This window comes from Panthera onca, chromosome A1 (genome assembly GCF_046562875.1).
Source record: "Panthera onca isolate mPanOnc1 chromosome A1, mPanOnc1 haplotype 2, whole genome shotgun sequence".
Taxonomy (NCBI): Eukaryota; Metazoa; Chordata; class Mammalia; order Carnivora; family Felidae; genus Panthera; species Panthera onca.
Genome location: NC_138339.1, coordinates 100,145,983 through 100,171,265, shown reverse-complemented (window position 1 = coordinate 100,171,265; position 25,283 = coordinate 100,145,983). Strand labels below are relative to the sequence as shown.

The 25,283-nt window shown below is 37.5% G+C and overlaps 1 protein-coding gene across 4 annotated transcripts in view; it reads right to left on the bottom strand.

The window, feature by feature from the left end:
* Nucleotides 1-25,283, bottom strand: part of GFM2 (GTP dependent ribosome recycling factor mitochondrial 2) — a 74,185-nt gene that overhangs the window by 33,338 nt on the left and 15,564 nt on the right. For all 4 annotated transcript variants that reach the window (XM_078448957.2, XM_078448956.2, XM_081790100.1 and 1 more), the window contains 6 exons: nucleotides 14,308-14,433; nucleotides 13,310-13,398; nucleotides 7,827-7,915; nucleotides 6,417-6,477; nucleotides 5,988-6,167; nucleotides 1,747-1,827 (listed from right to left, as the gene is read on the bottom strand). In XM_078448957.2, coding sequence (XP_078305083.1) covers nucleotides 1,747-1,827; nucleotides 5,988-6,167; nucleotides 6,417-6,477; nucleotides 7,827-7,915; nucleotides 13,310-13,398; nucleotides 14,308-14,433 — 626 coding nt within the window. The remainder of the gene's footprint in view (nucleotides 1-1,746; nucleotides 1,828-5,987; nucleotides 6,168-6,416; nucleotides 6,478-7,826; nucleotides 7,916-13,309; nucleotides 13,399-14,307; nucleotides 14,434-25,283) is intronic.

Here is a 25,283-nt window from a genome sequence, read left to right as displayed (position 1 = left end):
TACCTAAAATAAGCAGGTATTTAAAAATATTTCTCAAATAAATGAATTAAATGTACTTCTGATTTAACCTTGATTGTCTAAAAGAGGACCTGTACAGAAATTAAGAACATATATATGAATTACAACTTCCTCAAAGGAATTAGACCAACATTAAATCAAACTGAGGAGCGGCTGGGTGGCTCAGTCAATCGTCTGATTCCTGATTTCGGCTCAGGTCATGATCTCACAGTTCATGAGTTCGAGCCCCGCAACGGGCTCTGCATTTGTGCAGGGCTTGGGATTCATTCATTCTCTCTCTCTCTCTCTCTCTCTCTTTCTCTCTCTTCCTTCCCCCCTGTGCTCTCTCTTTCTCAAAATAAATAAACTTAAAAAAAAAAATCAAATCCAAAGAAAAATGAGAAATCAGGGTAGAAATCAAATTTGAAAGACCTCAAAAACGAAGAAAAGCATGGGTGTGTTTGCAACCTACTGGAAGGAGAAAGGTATATCAATTTCTCCTCAGATCATAAGCTCTTTGAAAAGAAAAACCATGGTATGTGACTACAGGGCACAACAAACATCACATCTAAGCGCTCAAATACTAAACGATAACATATTTCAATAATTATGGCATTTCGTTCAAAAGAAAAGTACTTTTTTCCATTCCTAACTTCAAAGGTCTCAAACTTAATCTTGAGACTCATGTTTTTCTTTAATTCTTTTTGTGAAAAATAACTAAGTACATTTTCTGGGCTCAGTCTGGACCCCATTACATACATATATATAATCCCCCTAAAATACTTGGGAGGCGCCTGGCTGGCTGAGCTGGTGGAGCATGCAACTCTTGACCCTGGGTGCGTGAGTTCAGGCTCTGTGTTGGGCAGAGTTTACTTAAAAACAAACAAACAAGCAAACAAAAAACAACTTTACCTGGTAATTCGTTTCATAAAGAAAAATAAAGATTGTTTGCCAAATTCATAGGGGAAGGTCCCTAGCAGAAAATAACAGAAATGCCTTGAAGAAATCTGTCCTAATTCAATTATTACTACTATTTTATATGCCTATTCTCTGGTTTAATGTATTTCAAAAGGAAACAAAATAAATAAGTAAAGACCTGTAACGAGCTTCTAGTAAGAATTAAAACGGTGTCAGAGAAAATAAGAAAAATCATTGCAGTAGTCTACAAAACCAGTAAATTTTCAATATAAAATTTCCACCTGTAATTTCCCTACTAAAGAAATGATCACAAGGAAAGCACTGCAAAGAAGGAATGAGTAACTTGTACTGACTCAAGAGGAGTAAAAAAAATTCAATTTCTGGGGCACCTGGGTGGCACAGTCGGTTGAGCGTCCGACTTCAGCCAGGTCACGATCTCGCAGTCCGTGAGTTCGAGCCCCTCGTCAGGCTCTGGGCTGATGGCTCGGAGCCTGGAGCCTGTTTCCGATTCTGTGTCTCCCTCTCTCTCTGCCCCTCCCCCGTTCATGCTCTGTCTCTCTCTGTCTCAAAAATAAATAAAAGACGTTGAAAAAAAAATTAAAAAAAAAAAAAATTCAATTTCTGATTTTGTAAAGCATATCTGAAAACAGTAAATCACTACCATTATTTAAGCACTTGTATTAATAGTGACTTTATCTTAATGTTCTCCTAATTAAGTCAGCATTTTCTAATGCTATGCAAAGTTGAAAAAAACTAAACACCTGAGACAGAGAAATCAAACCACATCCAATTAGTAAAACTTCATTAAAGTAAATGAATAATAAAATTTACCTTTTCAGCTGGTAGCAAATCAAAATTTTCACTAAATTCTCCTAAAACCAAGTCAGCAAATTCATCATCCAAATCTGCAACCTACAAAGAAAGGTTTTAGTTCTATAACTTGCTTTTATTGTCACAACTATTAAGTCCAAATAAATGTACATTATCCAAATATTTCAAGACAGCTACATGACCTACCTTATCCAGGCCACAGAACTCTCCTCAACATCTCAAGAGATAAACAGTATTTCTTTCATAGGAAAGGAGACTGAAAACTGAAGATGTGCTATTATAAGTTCCCTACATACATGAGAAGCAATAGCCAGATGAAGTATCTCAATAAAGTGCTATCCACTCGGAGTGCTCAAAAGAAATAAAATACCACAATTCGCAGTCAGTGATAACATATCTAATGGATTGCTGTTTTTAGATAGATTTAGAAGTCTTAGTTCATTGAAAAGTTTCCTGTGGGGAAAGTTTCCTGCCTGGGTGGCTCAGTCGATTAAGCATCTGACTTCGGCTCAAGTCATGATCTGATAGTTGGTGAGTTTGAACCCCGCATCAGGCTCTCTGCTGCCAGCAAGGAGCCCACTTCCTATCCTCTGTCCACCCCTCCCCTGCTAATGTGCACATGTTCTCTCTCCCCAAAATAAGTAAAACATAAAAAAAAAAAGTTTCATCTGGTATTTGTTTAACATTATGAATATTCACCAGATGTCCTAAGACAGTCCAACTAAAATAACTCATGTTATTCTAATCCGGCACTGCAGGAACAGATATAAGTTGAGGGTCATAGGCATCATTTCAGCAATACAAATGCAATTATCTAATTCATGTTCTTTTCTTAGTTATCTGCCTGTATGAAATAGGAGAATTCAGCTGACAATAAATTTAATAGAAGTTTCAAAAGTTTGTAATAGTACAAAAGAGCAAAACATTCAAACTTGGGAGACAAAAACACACTTTTAACAGCTAAGTATTGTAGAAACATACCTAACCATTCTCCGTAGTGGGGAGTATATATGATGGATAAGCACAGCTTCTGGAATTAAACTGCCTTGAAATGGCTCCACTACTTGCTGATTTATTCAAAAACTTAAGTTACATCACCCCTCTCTCTCTCTCTTTTTAAAGTTTACTTATTTATTTTTGAAAGAGAGAGATAGAAAGGATGAGCAGGGGAGGGGCAGAGTGAGGGAAGAGAGAGAATCCAAAGCAGGTCCCATGCTGTCAGTGCAAAGCCCGATGCAGGGCTCAATCTCACGAACCACAAGATCATGACCTGAGCCGAAACCAAGAGTCGGATGCTTAACTGACTGACCCACCCAGGCGCCCCCACATCACCTCTCCTTACCTTGGTTAATCATGGAGATAATACTAGTACCTACTTCAGAGGGCAAGGATTGAATAACCAAGTGAAATCATGCTTCCAGAACGTATAGTAAGAATACAGTAAGTGTAACTTATTATCACTATTCACCTCTAGAACACAGGAAGTTGCTTCTAGTCCACACTAATCTTATTCTCTAAAAAAAAAATTAATCGTGGTAAAATTTAACATAAACAGAACATAAAATTTACCATCTTAACCATTTCTCACTGAACAGTTGAGTAGTAGTGTTAAGTATATTCACATTGTTGTAAAACTAATCTCCAGAACTTTCTCAATCTCACAAAACCCAAATTCTATACCACAAGACAACTCTTCCTCATTCTCCTATCCCCTATCCCCTGGCAACTATGATTCTACTTTTTGTCTCTACAAATCTGACTACTCTAAATACCTCATATAAGTGGAATCATTACAGTATTTGTCTTTTTTCCTGGACTGGCTTATTTCAATTAGCATAACGTCCTCGAGGTTCATCTGTATCGCAGCATGTGTCAGAATGTCATTCCTTTTTAAGGCTGAATAATATTCTATTGTATGTTTATACCATATTTTATCTACTCGTCTTGTTGATGAACGCTTGGTGGCTCCCACGTTGTGGCCGTTAGGAATAATGGTGCTATGAACAAGGAAATGCAAATATCTCTTTGAGACCCTGCTTTCAATTCTTTTGGATATACAGCCAGAAGCAGAAATGCTAGACCATTTGGTAATTCTATTTTCAATCTTCCGAGGAAACACCATGCTATTTCCCACAGTGGTTGCATCATCTTCATTCCTACCAGCAGTGCACAAAGGTTACAGTTTCTCCATATTTTGCCAACACTTATCTTCCGGTTGAGGGGTTTTGTGGGGGTTTTTTGATTGTAGCTATCCTAACAGGTGTGATGTGGTCTTATTCTCCAATTCTATAAATACACATGTATTCCTTGTAATTAGCACTTTAATATCATCTACAGAGAGTCTCAAATCTAATTTTTGTTATATACTATCCTGTCCTAAGACATGCATTAGACATGCCTAAGATAAAACAAAGAAAAATCTAGGAGATTTTTGAGTTTGAGTTTACATTTGCATATTTAGAAAATTTAAAAATATTTTATATATTATGAAATTTATGAAGTAAATATATACTTTATGTATATTTAAAGTGTAATATAAAGTGTAATGAAGAATACGATGAACACCAATGTTTCCACCACCCAGCTTAGTTCTAGGAGAACTAATTATGCACCCAATTACTGACGAATAAATGTCAATTTCAGGCACCTGGGTAGCTCAGTTGGTTAAGAGGCCAACTCTCGATTTCTGCTCAGGTCAAAATCCATGTCAGGCTGTGCTGACAGCACGGAGCCTGCTTTGGATCCTCTCCTCTCTCAAAATAAACAAACTTATATAAAAAAATACACACATACATACATAAATGTCAATTCTACTTTTATTCTGTTTATGGCTCCCCAAATTAGAGAAGCAGTAAAGCAAAGTGGGTAAGAGCTCCAGCTCTAAATGGAATCAGACCTGGGTTCAGGTTCCAGCACTGCTCCTTATTAGCTATATGACAAATTCGTTAAGGATTCTAAGTTTCTGTTTCCCCACCAGTAAAACGAGGATAATATAGGCTGCTATGAGGATTAAATGTATTACATGTAAAGCACTTAAGCTAGTTCACAGTAAGTCCTTAGTAACAGTTACCTAGTAATAAAAAGAACAATGACCATTATTCTGTTAATGATAAAGTTGATGATTACTGTATGTTATAAAGGGAAATAATTACTTCAAGAACAACTTCATACAAAAGATTAATGAAAACAATTAATGATGACAGGATCTACTCTGACCAATTTAATTCAGAAATAAAAAAAAAAAATCAAACAGTTCAGATTCAAATGTTTTTCACTACCATAAGATTCAGAGAGTTTATGGAACGTGCCATTCACTCTCTGAATCTTATGGTAGTGAAATGTATGTATGTATTTTTTTATGTAAGTTTATTTATTTTGAGAGAGACAGAATCCAAAGAGAATTAGTGCCACTGCACTTAAACTTATCGCATAAATAAACCACGTTTATTAGTATATATGTCAACAATACCATATAAAATATCATAAATATTAACAATCTTACTACTTTCTATTAAAATTTTGAGGGTGGATGAGGTCCAGAGTTATCTATTACCTATAAAATTAATGGCTTTAAAATTTTCTAAGTTAATGTGACATTTGATAAAAGACGGACACACTCTCTGATATTCCTAGGTTTAACCCTAAACAAATTGTCACAAGTGTGTACAAGGAGATACATACAAAGATGTTCACAGCAACACTGTTTGTAACAGCAAAACAGACAACATAACCTCAAAGTCCACCCACAGATGAACGGACAAATGTGGTATAATCATATTGGAACATGACGTAAGACTGAAAATGAAGCATAACCACACATAACAACAAAGATGAATCTGCAATGTACTGTTATAAAATACAAACAATATCACTCCACTTCAGGAAAGTTCAAAACCATGGAAAACTAAGTCCTTCACGAATATATACATTTGTAGTGAACTAGAAAACAAAGCAAATGAAAGAAAAAGGCTACAACCAAAATAGTGGTGGGGGGAGTAAATGATAAGTGGAAAGGAGAGAGATTTAAACAGAAGTATTACACAAAGATTCAAGGGTATTGCTAATATTCTATTTCTTAAGCTGGGTGGTGGAAACATTTGTGTTCATCGTATTCTTCATTACACTTTATATTACACTTTAAATATACATAAAGTATATATTTACTTCATAAATTTCATAATATATAAAATATTTTTAAATTTTCTAAATATGCAAATGTAAACTCAAAGTATTTACTTTACCTGTTCAATTAAGGCATTCCTTGCTTCAGTTGTCTCCTTAAGCAACTCAGGATCACTCATTTCCAAAAGGGGATTCCTCACAAAGTCTTTTCCATCATCTGAATTAGGATTCCAAAGAAGTTTTTCTTTATTTACTACATCCACAACTCCTTTGAAAGCTTTGCCTTCACCAAGTGGTAACTGCAAATCAAAGCGAGATTAACTTTATTAAATGATAACTCAATTAGAATTGCATTGATGAGAAAATGTTACCTTTCTCCACTTTCCCCCAAATGGCTATTAACATTATTACCATAATCTATATCTTCTATTTACATGCCAACTTCTTCCAAAAAACATCTGAGATAGTTTCAGATATATATGTCACAATAAAATGAGGAGGAAATTTGCAGCTGCTGCTATTAATAAACCAAATATTAATCAACCAACCTGTAAAAGTAATGGCTTTGCCTTCAACTTCTCTCTGATGCTTTCAACCGCATATTTAAAACTGCAGGAAGCAAAATAACTATAATTAAAAATGTTAAGATTCTTGGGCCGCCTGGGTGGCTCGGTCAGTTAAACATCCGACTCTCGCTCAGGTCATGATCTTGTGGTTCATTAGTTAGGGCCCCACACTGGGCTCTGTGCTGACAGTACGGAGCCTGCTTGGGATTTTCTCTCTGACCCTCCCCTGCTGATTTGCTCCCTCCCTCTCTCTCTCAAAAATACATAAGTAAACTTAAAAAATGTTAAGATTTTTTTTTTAATGTTTATTTATTTATTTTGGGAGAGGGAAAGAGATCCCAAGCAAGCTCATTGCTGTCAGAAGGAGTTCAATGCAGGCTTTGTCTCATGAACTGTGAGATCATGACTTGAGCGGAAATCAAGAATTGGATGCTCAACCAACTGAGCCACTCAGGCACCCCTTAAATGTTAAGATTCTTAAAACAGATTTAAGAATGGTCTCTAAAATCACAACCATTTTCACTGTCCCTAATGTTCACCAGTGAACAGTTTTCCACACGACAATCTTGAGTAAACTTTCAATGTAAACTTCAAAAAACAGTGCTTGAGTATCTACCATAATCCTGCCACAGAGATATCTAGGGTATTATTATTTATAAGCTTCACTTATTATAGTTTGAAACTAAGATTAAATAAACTGATCAAAGTCACCAATAATTAGTTAGACATTCAAATGCATGATCTGTCATTATAACTCAAGGATTCTTCTAACAGCTACATTTGCTATTACACACAGCTATCCCCTTTCTTCCAAAAGCCAGCCCAATTTTGCTATAACTTTACCTTAGGTGTTCTTGGTATCATGTTATCAGTTCAGAATTAGGATAGAAAATTACATAAACACAAAGCATACTGTGTGGTTTGAGGAGAGGGACAGTTGGTGTTTTGTATTTGCCACTTACACACTGAGCAGGATCTCTCCTTATCACATTTCTACCTGTTTTGAAACTCCTTTTTTAATGGGACTGAATTGAGATCCCACGGAATATTTATACTCTAGAGCGAACAGCTATTTATAAATTTAAGTTATAGTCCATTAAAAACTCAAAATTGTATTCCTACTTTTTTTTTTAATGTTTATTTATTCTTGAGAGAGAGCGGGAGAGAGAGGAGAGAGACAGAGTGTAAGCAGGGGAGGGGCAGAGAGACACAGAATCCGAAGCAGGCTCCAGGCTCTGAGCTGTCAGCACAGAGCCCAACGTGGGGCTTGAACTCCCAAACCGTTAGATCATGACCTGAGTCGAAGTTGGATGCTTAACCGACTGAGCCACCCAGGCACCCCTGTATTTCTACTTTTAACAAATGGGGGGCGGGGGGGAAGCCTTGAAATACCTTGCTCCAGTTTTGTCCATTTTGTTTAAAAAACAGATTCGAGGTATCTTGTGTTTATCAGCTTGCCTCCATACTGTGAGAGTCTGGGCCTGGAGCAAAGAGAAAGGGAAAAAAAACCACATATGGGACAAAAATAACTCCACTACACATGGAACAAATAGATCTAAGAATCTATTATAACATGGAACTGGGCCCTGTTCCAACACAGAATTAGTGCCATTGCTCTAGTTACTCTTCTGCTAGTGGGTAAGAGAACAAAGAACATGATGAAGTGTGATACAGAATGTGCTTCAAACTGAGAATACTCCTTTGGGTGGTCTAGGTTGCCACACAAGGAAAACAAACACCTGGGAGGTATTAAGACTCATGGAAAGAGGACTTAATCAAGAACCAGAAGATGTCATTTTTGTCTGGCTTCACCTTACCCAGTACAGGTCACATAATACTGAACTCATCAGTTTGCTGACCAGCAAAATAGGGACTTTTGACTTAATTCTTTTGTTGTCGTAATGTAAAAAGAATAGGACTGTACTATAAAAAATGATATTGTGATAAAAATATGCATTTTTACTCCTGAAGCCAATATTGCACTATGTGTTAATTAAAATTTAAATGGGGCGCCTGGGTGGCTCAGTTGGTTGGGCGTCCGACTTCGGCTCAGGTCATGATCTCACGGTCCGTGAGTTCGAGCCCCGCGTCAGGCTCTGTGCTGACAGCTCAGAGCCTGGAGCATGCTTCAGATTCTGTGTCTCCCTCTCTCTCTGACCCTCCCCCGTTCATGCTCTGTCTCTCTCTGTCTCAAAAATAAATAAACATTAAAAAAAAAAAAAATTTAAATTTAAATAAAACTTTTTAAAAGTATATGCATTTTTATTGTGAATGTTTAAATGTTGAGTTAAACTGAAGAGTAAGGGAGAAAAAAGCCAATAACTGTATTTCTTAGTAGCAATTCTCACGTATTTTTTTTTTAATTATTTATTTTGAGAGAGACAGAAAGCACGCATGCATGCATGAGAGGGGGCAGAGAGACAGAGAGAGAAGGAGAAAGAGACTCCCAGGCAGGTTCCAGGCTGTCGGCACGGAGCCCCGATACGGAGCTTGATCCCACAAACCACGAGATTATGACCTGAACCGAAATCAAGAGTCAGATGTTTAACCAAATGAGCCACCCAGGCACCCCTCTCATATGCTTTTCTTTTTTTTTTTTTTTAATTTTTTTTTTTTTAACGTTTATTTATTTTTGAGACAGAGAGAGACAGAGCATGAACGGGGGAGGGTCAGAGAGAGAGGGAGACACAGAATCTGAAACAGGCTCCAGGCTCTGAGCGGTCAGCACAGAGCCCGACGTGGGGCTCGAACTCACGGACCGTGAGATCGTGACCTGAGCCGAAGTCGGCCGCTTAACCGACTGAGCCACCCAGGCGCCCCTCATATGCTTTTCTATTTGACTTCTTTTAATTCTAATTTTTATACATTTTAAATATAAATAGTTTGAGTCTGTTACAATATCTCTGCCTAGTGGAGTCTCAAAGCCCTAGAACAGAGCATACAAAGCCTAATGTGCTGACATTACCTGATACAGAAGCCACTTTATATAATTTGTTTAGGTAAAATTTAGATAGAATAAAAAAACACTCATCTTAAGTGTATAGTGCGTTCTGATAAATGTATAGATTTGTATAGCTACTATCCCAACCAAGATATAGAACCTAAGAAATTTTTCTTATGTCCCATCCCCCATAAACAACCTGTCCTCACATTTGTCACCACAGATTGATTCTATTTCTGAATCTCATATAAATAACACGGCTTCTTTCACTAAACATAAAGTTTTTGACATTCATTCATGTTGTTAGGTATGATGGCTGTTATTTTTGTTGTTGTTGTTGTTTTGTTTGTTTTTGGCTAAACCCCTTCGTATAAATGTGCCAGCTTGTTTGTCCACCTGTGTGGATGAGCACCCAGATTACTTCTAGTTTTGGGCTATTATGAATTTAGCTGCTGTAAATATTTTGAAAAAGTCTTTAGGAGACAAATGTTCTCATTCCCTTGGATAAAGATACAGGAGTAGAAGTGCTGGGTGAGAGGTTATGTGCAGACTTCATTTTATAAGAAACTGCCAAATAGTCTTCCAAAGTATAATATTTTACAGTTCCACCGACAGTGTATAAGAGTTCCACTTGTTCCACAACTTCAGCCAGTATTTGCCATCATTTTTTTCAATTTTAGCCATTCTCGTGGGTGTCAAATAGTTTTTCTTTGTAACTTTAATTTGCATTTCTCAATAATCAATGAGACTGAGCATCTTTTCATGTGCTCACTGGGCCATTCATGTCTCTGGTGAAAAATCCACTCAAGTCTTTTGTCCATTTATTTACTGAGTTGTAACTTTTTATTACTGATTTGTAGTTATTCATATATTCTGGATACAAGTCCTTGATCACACCCATGTACCGTGTACTATGAAAATTTCAGCACATACTTCCTAAAACAATGATATTTTCCTACGTAATCAATAGCGTTATCGCATTCTGGAAATTTAACATTCATATACTATATCTAACATGAGAAATTTTTTCATAGCCTACAGCTTCCCTTTTTATTTTTTAATTTTTTTAGTTTTAATGAGAAGATGTAATTTTGATAAAGTCCAATGAATCAACTTTTCTTCTTCTAGTATGCTTTGTATCCTAAGATATTGTTACCTACCCCCAAGGTAACTAATTTCTGCATATGGTGAGGTGGGGCTGGGGGTATATTATAAATTTTCCAAGAAAAAAGCATATTAAAAAATATAGAAAGACTTCCATTATCCCACCTGCTAGCTAAAAGTCCATTTATTGTTTTAGCACATAAAAGGCTTCTGTGTCACAAATTCAGAAATTTCCTATTCCAATATATTTCAATTTTGTAAATAATGCCATCTGTCAAATGTACATATACAAGTCATAATGACAGAAAGAATGCAACCATTAGGACGTGAAGTGATCAGAAAGAAATGGGAATAATGTATAACCAACCTCAGACCTCAAGGTCAGGCTGTATTTAGATCAAAAAACCATCACTGCCTGTCAGCAGTCCTCAGGTCGGGCTTTCCATCACTGTATTATTTCCCCCCAACAACTTTTCATTCTGAAAAATCTCAAACCTATAAAAAAGGTAAAAAAAACAGTACAATATATACCCATGTACCCTTCACCTAGATTCACCAAGTATGAACACTTTGCCACACTTGCCTTTTTTTCCCCAAATGTGCATATGAACACATTAGAATGTGTGCACTGTGTATGGGAATGTGCCACTTGGATCTACTACACAGAGCATAATTAAATGATAGCTCCAAGTGCTAGTCATCTTGACTACTAACTACCAAGGTCTCTCAAGGACCAGCTAATGGCCAAGCAGAGCAGAAGTACTAATGTAGGTTATTCCTACAAAACATTCCGCCTTCTCCAACAGGCGACTTTGACTTGAGGACTTCCATCAGCCTAGCCAAACCCCTTTTGGAAATGTGCTATAGTCTGAAACTCTTCCTACCCAATCGTCCGGTCACCAAGAGCTCCTTGATCTGCCCTCTGGTCTGAAAGCTCTCTTCCACTTCTCTCTTTTCTCCTTTACTCTTCACAGGGATATCCACCAATAAATCTCTTATGCATCTAATCCCAACTTGGCATCTAATGCTCAAAGTACCCAAACTAACAACATACGTGTATGTGTACGTGAGAGGTGAACCACTAGAGCAAGATGCAGATATCATGACACTTTAATCCTAAATACTTCAGCCTGTATTTTCTAAAAATAAGGATATTCTCCTACATAACCATTTATAAAGATCATATTCAAAGAATTTAAGCTGATACAATACTTTTTTCTTTTTTTTCCTTTTAATGTTTATTTATTTTTGAGACAGAGAGAGACAGAGTGTGAGCAGGGGAGGGGCAGAGAAAGAGGGAGACACAGAATCGGAAACAGGCTCCAGGCTCTGAGCGGTCAGCACAGAGCCCGACGCGGGGCTCGAACTCACAGACCGTGAGATCATGACCTGAGCTGAAGTCGGACGCCTAACCAACTGAGCCACCCGGGTGCCCCTACAATACTTTTTTCTAATAACATATCATCTATATTAAAATTATTCTGGTTTTCCTACTGATGCTCTTTGTAACTTTTTGTTTTTGAATCCAGGATCCTTCCAAAGATGATATTACATTTAGTTTTCTTGTTTGTTTAGAATCCTTTCAACTACAGGGGTGCCTGCGTGGCTCAGTCAGTTAAGCATCCAACTTCAGTTCAGGTCGTGATCTCATGGTTCAGGAGTTCAAGTCCCGCATGGGGCTCTGTGTTGACAGCTCAAAGCCTGGAGCCTACTTCGGATTCTGTGTCTCCCTCTCTCTCTGCCCCTCTCCTGCTCGTACTCTCTTTCAAAAATAAACAAACATTAAAAAAAACTTTTAAGAAATTTCATTTGATTGCCTTCTCATGATTAGATTTGGGCCAAACATTCTGCCAAGAATACAACATAATGTTGTGCCCTTCTTAGTGCATCCTATGAGGAAGCCCATGGTGTCGATTTGTATCATTTGGGAAATGTTAATATCGATCATTTAGTGTATCACTTTTAGTAATTTTAAGATTAGAAGAAGTGAAGAGGATTCTATATTTAATAAAAAGCCAATCTTGAAATTGTAAGACATATAGCGATATGCTAAAGAGTACATAACTGACCCCAGTATAATTTATTATAAATCCACTTTTAAGATTTATTCAAAAAACTCAGTAACTGTTAGGACACAATTCTTCATGGGTATTTCACCTTTCTACATAGTTTGTTAGGAAAGGCACTAACTGCCTTTGTTCTGGACTATGTCTTCAAAGATGTCTTCAAATATAGTAAACGGCTTAGAAAGAGAAGTGTCTTCCTCTGAGTCAAAAGGTAGGTTTGTTTATAAGCCTGGAAGATAACATCTCTCTCCAGAGCAAACAGCAGGCATGCTTACTGCCCATTATAAAACATATGCCATTTTCTAAGCACAGGGATCCATGGCATGTGCAACTCTTGACTCTCTTGACTCTCTTTAGGTCACCCTGTGGGAATTGGGGCTTGGGTAACTAAGACAAGAAATTATCGACACTCTGGCTATTGCTATTCCTGAAAAGTCTTATGTCTTATGCCAGCATGTCATAAAACTGTGGCAGGTTAACTAGTTAGCTTAAAAAAACAGGTAAGAATCTTAAGCCCTTCACAGTTTTCAGCACTAACTTTCATATTTTCTACAGAAAAGCAACTATTTCCCTTTTACTACAAAATAACTGAGATCACATACAGACCTGTATATGTGATTGCAGTATTAAATTCCAATTTCACCATAATTTGATTAATATGAACTTAACAAACACAGGGCTATTGTAACTAAATCTGATACATTCTACTTTAAGAAAAAATCATGTTGTTGGTATCTTCACTTTACTTTGAGAATATTTTTTACCTCTACACCAGCAGAGGCATCAAACACAGCTACTGCACCATCCAACACTCTAAGGCAGCGCTCAACCTCCAAGGTAAAGTCTACATGACCTAAAAAAAAAGATGAGAAACACTTAAAAATCTTTTATTCATTTTTCTATGTTTATTTATTTTTGAGAGAGAGAGAGAGAGACAGAGCATGAGCAGGGGAGGGGCTGAGAGAGAGGGAGACACAGAATCTGAGCAGGCTCCAGGCTCTGAGCTGTCAGCACAGAGCCCGACACGGGGCTCGAACTCATGGACTGTGAGATCATGACCTGAGCTAAACCTGGACACTCAACCTACTGAACCACCCAGGAGCCCCAACACTTAAAATCTTTTAAAAACTGAAAAAAAAAAAAAACAAACCATGATCCAGCAATCCCACTTTGGGGTATATATCCAAAAAAACTGAAGGGAGAGTCTGAAAGACATATCTGCACACCACACTAATAGTAAAACTATTCACAATGGCTAAGAGGTGGAAACAACCCAAACGTCCATCAATGTATGAATGATATATATTTACATACAAATTATGTTATATATGTACAATGGAATATTATGCAGCCTTAAAAATAAAGGAAATCCTCTCACATATTATAAGACAGATAAACCTTGAAAGATTTCATGCTAAGCAAAGTCACCCACAAAAGGACAAAAACTGTATGATTCTCCTCATATGAGGTATCTAAAGTAATCTCCTAGATTACAAAGTAGAAGAGTAATTACCAGCAATGGGAGCAGATGACAAAGAGTAGTAGTTATATAATGGATAGTTTCAGTTGTGCAAGACTAAGTACTCCTGGACATCAGTTTCACAACAATGTAAATATACTTACCTACTGAGCTGTACACTTAAAAATGGTTAGGATGGTAAATTTTATGATATATTTTTGACCACAATTTAAAAGGGAACACAAACATGAATAAAAACCTCAAACGATGCAGCACCTCTGCATGGCTCCAACAGCACCATACCTGGTGTATCAATTAAATTGACTCTATATCCCTTCCAATCAAATGTAACAGCAGCAGACTGAATAGTAATGCCCCTTTCTCGCTCTTGAGCCATGAAATCTGTCACTGTATCTCCATCATCAACATCTGACAAGGAAAAAGATGACACTGTTAGGCTTCATACCAAGTATATTTCATTGAGATAAGATATCTACATGACAGTTTAATTTGTTTTAAGACTGTTTATAAAATATTTGGCTTAATATCTAGAGGCCTTAATCTTACTCTACGTAAGTCCTTGTTCTAGAAAAAGTTTTTCCAGCAAAATGAGTAATTTTTCCATAAAAAATATTTTTTCTCTAAGATTAAATTCTATTTTAATTTTTCTAAACTTTTTATTTTTTCATTTTTTTCCCCTAGTTTACCTTTCAGTATCCCTTTTTATGTTTCTCATATCTGATCCCTTGACAGGAGGGAGGGTAGTGCAATGAAAAGAGCACAGACAGATCTAGATTTAAATCCCAACTTTACCATTACTACTGTATGAACCTGAGCAAGCTACTTAACCTAATTTGTACTACAAGGTTAACAAAGGCAACCTCACTGGGTTGCCGTAAGAATAAAATGAGACTACATAAAGTACCTAGCCCAGTAAATGGTAAGTAAATGGTAGCTACAGGGAACAAGGTAAAGAAAAAACTCCTCCCAAGCAAAATTCTCCTTTACAAACCCTTCTGATTACTAAATCCTCCCCCCCGCCCCACCCCCCAGCCAAAGACACTTATGTGTACAAATGAAAATAGTCTTGGTGGAACTTCTATAGTAAAAAGTTACGGATAAAGTTCATCTTGACTACTAAATTATTCTGCATTAAAATTCTTGTACTCTCATTAAATTTATACAGTAAAAGAAGTAAAAATGAGTTTATCGTTACCATTCAAAATTCAAAACCACAAGTGATCATGGCCTTATACTACCACTACTTATGTCAGCATTAAACCTCTAAAAATGCTAACCACTTTCCCTCACTGTTTGTGTATGTGTAGATGTATATAAACATATGTACACATATGTGCCAACTGGGGGAGGAAAAGAAAAATTTATTTTTCAGGAACCCCAAATATCTATGTTAAAAATTAGTGTTGCCAGTTACTCACAAAATAACAAACCAAGAAAACAAACATCATTAATGAGACAAAGACCAAATACCTAGCCAAAAGCGCTAAGTTTTTATTTACTTATCTTTTTAACGTTTATTTGTTTTTGAGAGAGAGAGGGAGACAGAGCGTGAGCAGGGGAGGGGCAGAGAGAAAGGGAGACCCAGAATTCGAAGCAAGCTCCAGGCCCTGAGCTGTCAGCAAAGAGTCCGATGCAGGGCTCGAACCCCACGAACCACTAGATCATGACCTGAGCCGAAGCTGAACAACTAACCGACTGAGCCACCCAGGTGCCCAAAAGCTCTAAACTTATAAAACATTTGTAGGAGGAGGGGATGCAAGATGGTGGAGTAAGAGGACCCCTAAGCTCATCCCATCCTACTTTTACAGCTACATATCACTCACATCTGAGTCAATAAACTGGAGAGTGATGTGAAGACTGGCAGAACAAACTCCACAGCCAAATACAGGAAGCCAGCCCTGGAGAGGTTAGACAGGGCAGAAAGGCAGCCAGGAGCACTGCCCACAGGAGAAAGGAAGCTGTGGTCACAGAGAAGGCAAAGCACCAGGGAGTCTACATAGGAAAAAAGAATGCCCATAACTTCCAGCCTTGAAAACCAGAGGCACTGAACTCCATGACTCTGTATAACTAGGGGAGTTGGGAGTCTAGAGCTCTGAAGGTCAGGTGACTCAGCACTGGGTAGCCAGGAGTGCACGTGATAGCCAGGTCCCCGCCTTTAAAGAGACAAGGACCTTTAGAAGAGTCAACACAGACGTGACAGCTTGCACAAAGGCAAAGAGATCTGTTTATAGAGATTTCAGAGCACACTGAGGAACTCCTATGAGAACAAAGGAACTGGCAGGTGCCATTTTTTCTCCCACCCCTCAGCATAAACAGACACAGGCGGGAGGCAGTGCTGCACAGACACCCGTGAGGTAGCGCCAGCAGTGCGCTGTGCCTTGAGTTCTCCTGAGGAATCACCCACTCTAAGTATGCTGGCCTAGGCCCTGGGCTCAGGGCAAATTTTATTAACACTGCATGCGCCCCACCCAATCACTGCCTCCGCGTGCTGTGGCCCTGTGGCCACCGCACTCTGGCAGATCTAGCCAGGTCTAGCAGCTCAGTGCAGATTTTGCTAAAGTTGAATGTCCCCAGCCACCACGCACAGACCCATACGCTTCATGTCACTACCTCAGCCGTGTGCTTTGTGTCCGGCCGCTAACACATGCCACGCCGCTGGCCACCACCGTGATTTAGGGGATCTGGCCTGGGACTACTGACTCGGTGCAAATTTTGGTTAACACTGCTGCCTGGCCCCTGAGCCCTCCTATGGTCATGCCCTCTCAAGCCGGCCTACCTGGGTCTAATACCACAGAAAGCAAGCACAGCCCACAACAAGTAGATAGTCAGTGCACAAGTCTGGACTGAAAGAGAAAGCACAATAGTAGGACGCAAGCAACGCAAGCAAAGCAACGCAAGCAACATACAGAAGACTCCTCTGAAGTGTCACCTTCTGGTGAATAGGGAACAGTGCACTGCGGGGCACTACAAGACCTCTTCTTCATAAAGCCACTACTTTTAACAGCAGGAGATATGGCTGACTTTCCTAATACACAGAAACAGACAGAGAGGTAGACAAAATGAGGAGACAGGGGAATATGTCCCAAATGAAAGAACATGACAAAATCACAACAGATTTAAGTGAAACAGAAATTACTAAGCCTGATAGAGAATTTAGAATAATGATCACAAAGATACTCACTAAACTTGAGAAAAGAGTGGAGGATATTGTTGAGACCCTTAGCAAAGAGAGAAAAAAATAACATCAGACATGAAGACTCAATAAATGAAACAAAAAAATATAATAAATGGAATAAAAAGTAGGCTACAGGAAGCAAAGGAATGTTATCAGTGACCCGGAGGATAGAGAAATGGGAAGCAATCAAGATGAACAGATGAGAGACAAATACTGCATAGTAAGAACTGACTTACAGAACTCTCACTCAATCAAGCATAGTAACATTCACGTTACACAGATCCCAGAAGAGAGAGAAAGGGTGGCAGAAAATGTATCTAAAGAAAAAATAGCTGAATACTTCCCAAATGTGAGGAGGGAAACAGAGATCCAGATTCAGGAGGCACAACAAATTGCCCCAACAAATTCAACCCCCAACAAACAAATTGCGACAACAAATTCAAACTCCCCAACAAATGCAACTCAAGGGATTCCACACAAAGACACACATTAATTAAAATGGAAAAGGGGGCGCCTGCGTGGCTCAGTCAGTTAAGCGTCTGACTTCGGCTCAGGTCATGATCTCGCGGTCTGTGATTTCGAGCCCCGCATCAGGCTCTGTGCTGACAGCTCAGACCCTGGAGCCTGCTTCAGATTCTGTGGCTCCCTCTCTCTGACCCTCCCCCGTTCATGCTCTCTCTCTCTCTGTCTCAAAAATAAATAAACGTTAAAAAAATAATAAAATAAAATGGAAAAAAAATTATGATAAAGAATTTTAAAGGTTGCAAGAGAAAAGACAGTTACATACAAAGAAATCCCATAAGGCTATCAGTGGTTTTTTCAGACAGAAACTGCAGGCCAGACAGGAGTGGCATGATATATTCAAAGTGCTGAAAGGATTTTCTGCAGCCATGAATACTCTATCCAGCAAGGCTATCATTTCGAATTGAAAGATAGACTTTCTCACACTAACAAAAACTAAAGGAGTTTAAGACCACTAAACCAGTACTACAAGAAATATTAAAGGGGACTCTTTGAGTGGGAAGCAAAGACCATAAGTAAAAGTGTAAAAAAGTAAAAAACACAAAAAAACATTAAAAGTAAATACTTTCAGGGGCACCTGGGTGGCTCAGTCGGTTAAGTGTCTGACTTTGTCTCAGGTCATGATTTCACAGCTTGTGAGTTCAAGCCCCAGGGTGAACTGGAGCCTGCTTCAGACTCTCTGCCCCAATACTACTCATGCTCTGTCTGTCTGTCTCTCTCAAAAATAAATAAACATCACAAAAAAATTTTTTAAAGAAAGTAAATGCTTCTGTAAAAACCAGTTAAAATATTCAGAAAATAAAAGGATGTAAAAATGACATCCTATACCAAAAGCATAGGGGGTGGGATTACAGAGGGGTTTAAAGTTCTGCAACCATCAACTTAATATAGACTACTATGTGCAGAAGAGGTTCTACACAAACCTAATGGTAATCACAAAATAAAAACCAGTAATAGATATGCAAAGAATGGAGAAAAAGGAATCCAAGTATATCACTGAAGAAAGCCAACAAACCATGAAAGAAAGGGTCAGAAAAAAGGTGCAAAAACAACCACAAAACAAGTAACAAAATGGCAAAAATATATACTGATCAGTAATTACTTTGAATGTAAATGGACTAAACACTCCAATCAAAAGACACAGGGTGACAGAATGAATAAAAACAAGACCCATCTAAATGCTACCTACAAGAAACTCATTTCAAACAGAAAGACACTTGCCGATTGAGTATGAGGGACAGAAAAACATTTATCATGCAAATGGATGTCAAAAGAAAGCCAGGATAGCCATACTTATATCAGACAAAATAGACTTTAAAACAAAGTCTGTAACAAGAGACAAAAACCACTGAATAATAAAGGGTACAATCCAACAGCAGAATAACAATTGTAAATATTTATGCACCCAACATGAAAGCACCCAATTCCATAAAACAGTTAGCAACAAACATAAAGGAACTAATCAAAAGTAACACAACAATAGTAAAGTGACTTGAATACCCCACTTAGATCAACGGACAGATCATCAAACCAGAAAATAAACAAGGAAATAGTGGCTATGAATGACACACTGGACCAGATGGATATAACAGGAGTATCAGAACATTCCATCTAAAACAGGAGAAAACACATTCTTTTCAAACACACACAGAACATTCTCCAGAACAGATCACATATTTAGGCCACAGAACAAGTCTTAACAAATTATAAAAATCAAAGTCATACCATGCATCTTTCCTGACTACAACGCTATGAAACTAGAAAGCAACTACATGAAAGGCTCTGCAAAGACCACAGATACATGGAAGTTAAATGACATGCTAGTAAACAATGAATGGGTCAACCAAGAAATCAAAGAATAAAAAAATTACATGGAAACAAAAATGAAAATTACAATGATTCAAAAACTTCGGGATGCAGCAAAAGTGGTTCTAAGAGATAAGTGTATTATTGCAATACAGGTTTACTTCAAGAAGCAAGAAAAATCTCAAACAACATAACCTCACACCTAAAGGGATTAGAAAAAGAAGAACACATAAAACCCAAACCCAGCAAAAGAAGAAAATACAGATTAGAACAGAAATAAATGACACAGAAAGTAAAAAAACAAACAAAAAACCCAATAGGATGGATCAACGAAAGCAAGAGAATTCTCTGAAAGGATCAACAAAATTGAAAAACCCATAGCAAGATTCATAAAAAAAAAAAAAAAAAAAAGCAGAGAAAGAGGGGTTGGGGGTACCCAAATAAACAAAATCACCAATGAAAGAGGGGAAATAATAATCAACACCAAATAAATACAAATAATTGTTACAGAATATTATGAAAACCTAAATGCCAACACATTGGACAACTTAAAAGAAATGGATAAATTCCTAGAAACATATAACCTACCCAACCTATGGTGAAAGAAATGGAAAAATTGAACAGACCAATTACCTGCAATGAAATCAGTCATCAAAAAACTCAGAAAAAAAGCAATGCCTGAGGGCTCAGTCAGTTAAGTATCTGACTTCAGCTCAGGTCATGATCTCACAGTTGGTGAGTTTAAGCCCCACGTGGGACTCTGTGCTGACAGCTCAGAGCCTGAAGCCTGCTTTGGAGTCCATGTCTCCCTCTCTCTCTGCCCCTTCCCCACTCTGTGTCTCTCTCTCTCTCACTCTCTTCCCTCTCTCTCTCAAAAATAAACATTAAAAAAATTTTTTTTTTAACTCTCAAAAAACAAAAGTCCAGGACCAGACGGCTTCACAGGAATACTACAAAACATTTAATAAAGTGTTAATACCTATTCTCCTCAGACTATTCTGAAAAACACAAGAAGAAGGAAAACTTCCAAATTCATTCAACGAGGCCAGTATCACCCCGATACCAAAACCAAACAGAAACCACACACACAAAAAAAGAGAGAACTATAGGCCAATATTTCTCATGAATATAGATGCAAAAAAACCTCAACAAAATATCAGCAAACCAAATCCAACAATACATTAAAAAAAAACATATACCACAATCAAGTGGGACTTATTCCAGGGATGCAAGGGCGACCCAGTATTTGCAAACAATCAATGTGATAAGAGAAAGGATAAAAACTGTATAATCATTTTAGCAGATGCATAAAAAGCACTTGACAAAGTACATCCATTCGTGATAAAAATCCTGTGCAAAATAGGTCAAGAAGGAAACGTACCTCATATGACAAAGGCCTTCTATGAAAAACTCACAGCCAACATCACACTCTATCATGAAAAACTGAAAACTTTTCCCTTAAGGTAAAGAACAGGACACAGATATCCACTCTCACTTTAATTCAACATAGTACTGGCAGTCCTAGCCATAGTAATCAGATAAGAAAAAGAAATAATAGGGATCCAAATTGGTAAGAAAGAAGTAAAACTTGCACTATTTCCATCTGACACAATACTACATACAGAAAACCCTAAAGATTCCACCAAAAAACTGCTAAAACTGATAAATGAATTCAATAAAGTTGCAGGATACAAAATCAATGTGCAGAAATTTGTTGCATTCTTACACACTAATAGCAAAGTAGCAGAAAGTGAAAATAAGAAAACAAGCCTATTTACAAGGGTACCCAAAACAATAAAATACCTTGGAAAAAATTTAACCAAAGAGGTGAAAGACCTATACTCTGAAAACTATGAAACACTGATGAAAGAAATTCAAGACAACACAAAGGAATGAAACACATTCACAGACTGGAAGAACAAATACTGGTGAAATGTTCAGATTACCTCAAACAATCTATAGATTTAATGTAATCCCTACCAAAATATCAACAGCATTTTTCACAGAACTAGAACAATCCTAAAATTTGTATGAAACCACAAAAGATATAGAATAGCCAAAGCAATCTTGAAAAAGAACAACAAAACAGGAGGTATAACAATTCCAGATTTCAAGTTATATTACAAAGCAGTAGTAATTAAACAGTATGGTACTGGCATAAAAACAGACACAGAGGTCAGTGTAATAGAACAGAAAACTAAGAAATAAACCCACAATATATGGTCAATTAATCTTTGACAAAGGAAGAATGAATAACCAGTGGGAAAAAAGACAGTCTCTTCAACAAACAGTGCTGGGAAAGCTAGACAGCTATAAACAAAAGAATGAAACTGGACACTTTCTTACACTATACACAAAAATGAACTCAAAATGGATTAAAGACCTAAATGTTGAGACCTGAAACCATAAAAACCTTCGAAAAGAGCACAGAAAGTCATCTATCTGACATCAGCCATAGCAACATTTTTCTAGGTATGTCTCCTGAGGCAAGGGAAATAAAAGCAAAAATAAATTATTGGGACTACATCAAAATAATAAGCTTCCGCACAGTGAAGGGAATGATCAACAAAACTCAAAGGCAACCAACCTATTGAATGGGAGAAGATATAGGCAAATGACATAACTGATTAGTACCCAAAACATATAAAGAACTGATACAACTCAACACCCAAAAAAACACATAATCCAATTAAAACATCGGCAGAAGATGTGAACAGACATACCTGCAAAGAAGACATACAGATGGCTAACACACACACGAAGATGCTCAACATCACTCATTATCAGAGAAACACAAATCGAAATCACAATGAGGTATCACCTCACACCTACCAGAATGGCTAAAATCAAAAACACAAGAAATAACAAGTACTGATGAGAATGTGGAGAAAAAAGAACCCTCTTTTACTGTTGGTGGGAATGCAAACTGGTGCAGCCACTCTGGAAAACAGTGGAGCTTTCTCAAAAAGTTAAAAATAGAACTACCCTAGGACCCAGGAATCACACTCCTGGGTATCTACCCCCCAAAATACAAAAAGCCTAATTTAAAGGGATATATGGACCCCTATGTTTACTAAAGCATTATTTACAATAGCTAAGATACGGAAGCAGCTCAAACGTCCATCAATAGATGAATGGATAAAGATGTAGGATACACACACACACACAGAATACTATTCAGCCATAAAAAAGTAAAATCTTGACATTTGCAACAACATGGATAGAGCTGAAAGTGTAATGCTAAGCGAAATAAGTCAGAGAAAGACGAATATCATATGATCTCACTTATCTGTGGAATTTAAGAAACAAAATAATGAAAAACAAAGACACAAAACAAAGAGAAAAAAGAAATCAAGAAACAGACTCAACTATAGAGAACTGATGGTTAACAGAGTGGGTGGGGGATGGGGGAAACAGGGCATGAGAATTAAAGAGTATAATTATGATGAAACAAATAAAATGATAAAAAAGAAAAAACAAAACAAAGATATCTGTACCCCCAAATTCACTGTAGCATTTAACAATAGCGAAGATAATGGAAGCAACCTAAGTGTCCAATACATAAGATGTGAGATATACATATATGTGTGTGTGTTTACATGTGTATGTATATATATACACGTGTACATGTGTATATATGCGTGTGTGTGTACGTGTGTGTGTGTGTATATATATATATACATACACACACACATATATATATACACATGTACACACACACACACACACTGGAATATTACGTATTACACAGTCACAAAGAAGAATGAGATCCTGCCATCCGAAAAACAGAGGGTATCGTGCTAAGTGAAATAAGTCATATCCAGAAAGACAAGTACCATGTGATTTCACTAAGTGCAATCTAAAACAAACAAAAAGCAAAAGCAGACCTGTGAATACAGAGAACGGATGGTAGCCAGACGGAAGGGAAGCAGGGGGATGGGCAAATGGGTATAAGGGAGGGGGAGGCTTCTAGTTATGGAATGAATAAGAGCTGGGGATGAAAGGTACAGCACAGGGAATGCAGTCAATGGCACTGTAATAGTGTTGTACGGTAGGAGATGGTAGTTATACTTGTGGTGAGCATAACAATGTATAAAGTTGTCGTAAAGACAGAGTTGTCATAGAGACAAATCTTTTTTTTTTCCTTAAAGTTTATTTATTTATTCTCAGAGAGAGCAGGGGAGGGGTAGATAGAGAGAAAGAATCCCAAGCAGGTTGCGCACTGTCCACACAGAGACTGACGCGGGGCTCGAACTTACAAAACGTGATGAGATCATGACTTGAGCAGAAACCAAAAACTGGGACACCTAGCAGACTGTGTCACCCAAGTGCTCCCGTTGGGACAAATCTTGTGGACACAGGCTAAGTATTAAATAAGCCAGTCACAAAAAGACCAATACTGTATGATTCTTTCCACTTATATGAGTTATCGAGAGTAGTGAAATTCATAGAAAGATAAAGTGGAATGATAGTTTCCAGGGGCTGAGCAGAGGGAAAAACATGGAGTTATTTAATGGGTAAAGCGTCTGGGTTTTACAAGATTAAAACGTTCTCAACAATGCCAACAGTACTTAACACTACTTAAATGTACACTCAGAAATGCTTAATATGGTAAATGTTTTCTTATATGTATGTATTCTTTACCACAATTAAAAAAAGGTTGCCTTGAAAATTGCCCACCTAATCTGGATCCTCACTTCAGGAATACAAACTGGGGGTGTGAGAAAAGAATTATCATCATACCTGTGATACAACAGAAGAAGCCTAATAATGTTCCACGTTTTGCTGTTATATCCCCACTTACACAGCAGTAATTCTATGAGAAATGCATGTGTTCATACATTTCAGAAACTATCATCATGAATATTCTAATCCTGGGTGTTCTTTTCTTCTATAAATACTATGCTAGGTCCTCAACCAATTTCAAGGTCTAGAGAAATGGTTCTCAATATAATGCACTTCAAAATCTCTGTGGAGCTTTTGAAAAAGATTTCCACTTCTGGTATTATGGACACGATGACCTCCACCTCAAATTTCAGAACAAAATGTTTTACCAGAGATAAAGAATGGTACTTTATAATGATAAAAAAGTTGATTCGTCAGAGAAACACAACAATCATAAATGTGTATATGATAAATACAGAGTTTTAAAATACATAACACAAAAATACAGACACCAAGGAGATACCACATACTTGCTGAATCTTAATTTCCAGCGTGGTGCTAAGGCACTGTTATTTAAAAACAAAATAAAACAAAAAAATTACACGGGGATTCAAATGTGCAAGACTGGTCAAGAACTACCGTTTTTGACATCTTATAATTAAAAAATGAAATCAAAACTTAAGTAAACACTACTACTACTGCTACTACTTCTACTGTGGATTGGATTAACAAAATCCTTTCTTCTTCTGCAAGAGAATTTGATTCAATTAACTTTCTAGTTCTTTTCTTCTAGAAACCAGAGAACACAAGTATGTCAACTATGTTGCTAGGCAAAATCTCTCTTTTTTTTTTAAATATTTATTTTGAGAGGGAGCATGCGTGCACATACGTGTGAGTATAGGAGAGACAGAGAAAGAGGGAAAGAGAGAATCCCAAGCTGGCTCCAGGCTGTCAGCACAGAGCTCGACCCAGGGCTTGAGCCCACAAATCGTAAAATCATAACCTGAGCCGAAATCAAGAGTCGGACATTCCACTGAATGAGCCACCCAGGCGCCGCAGCAACATATCTTACAGAAAAAATAATTTGTGA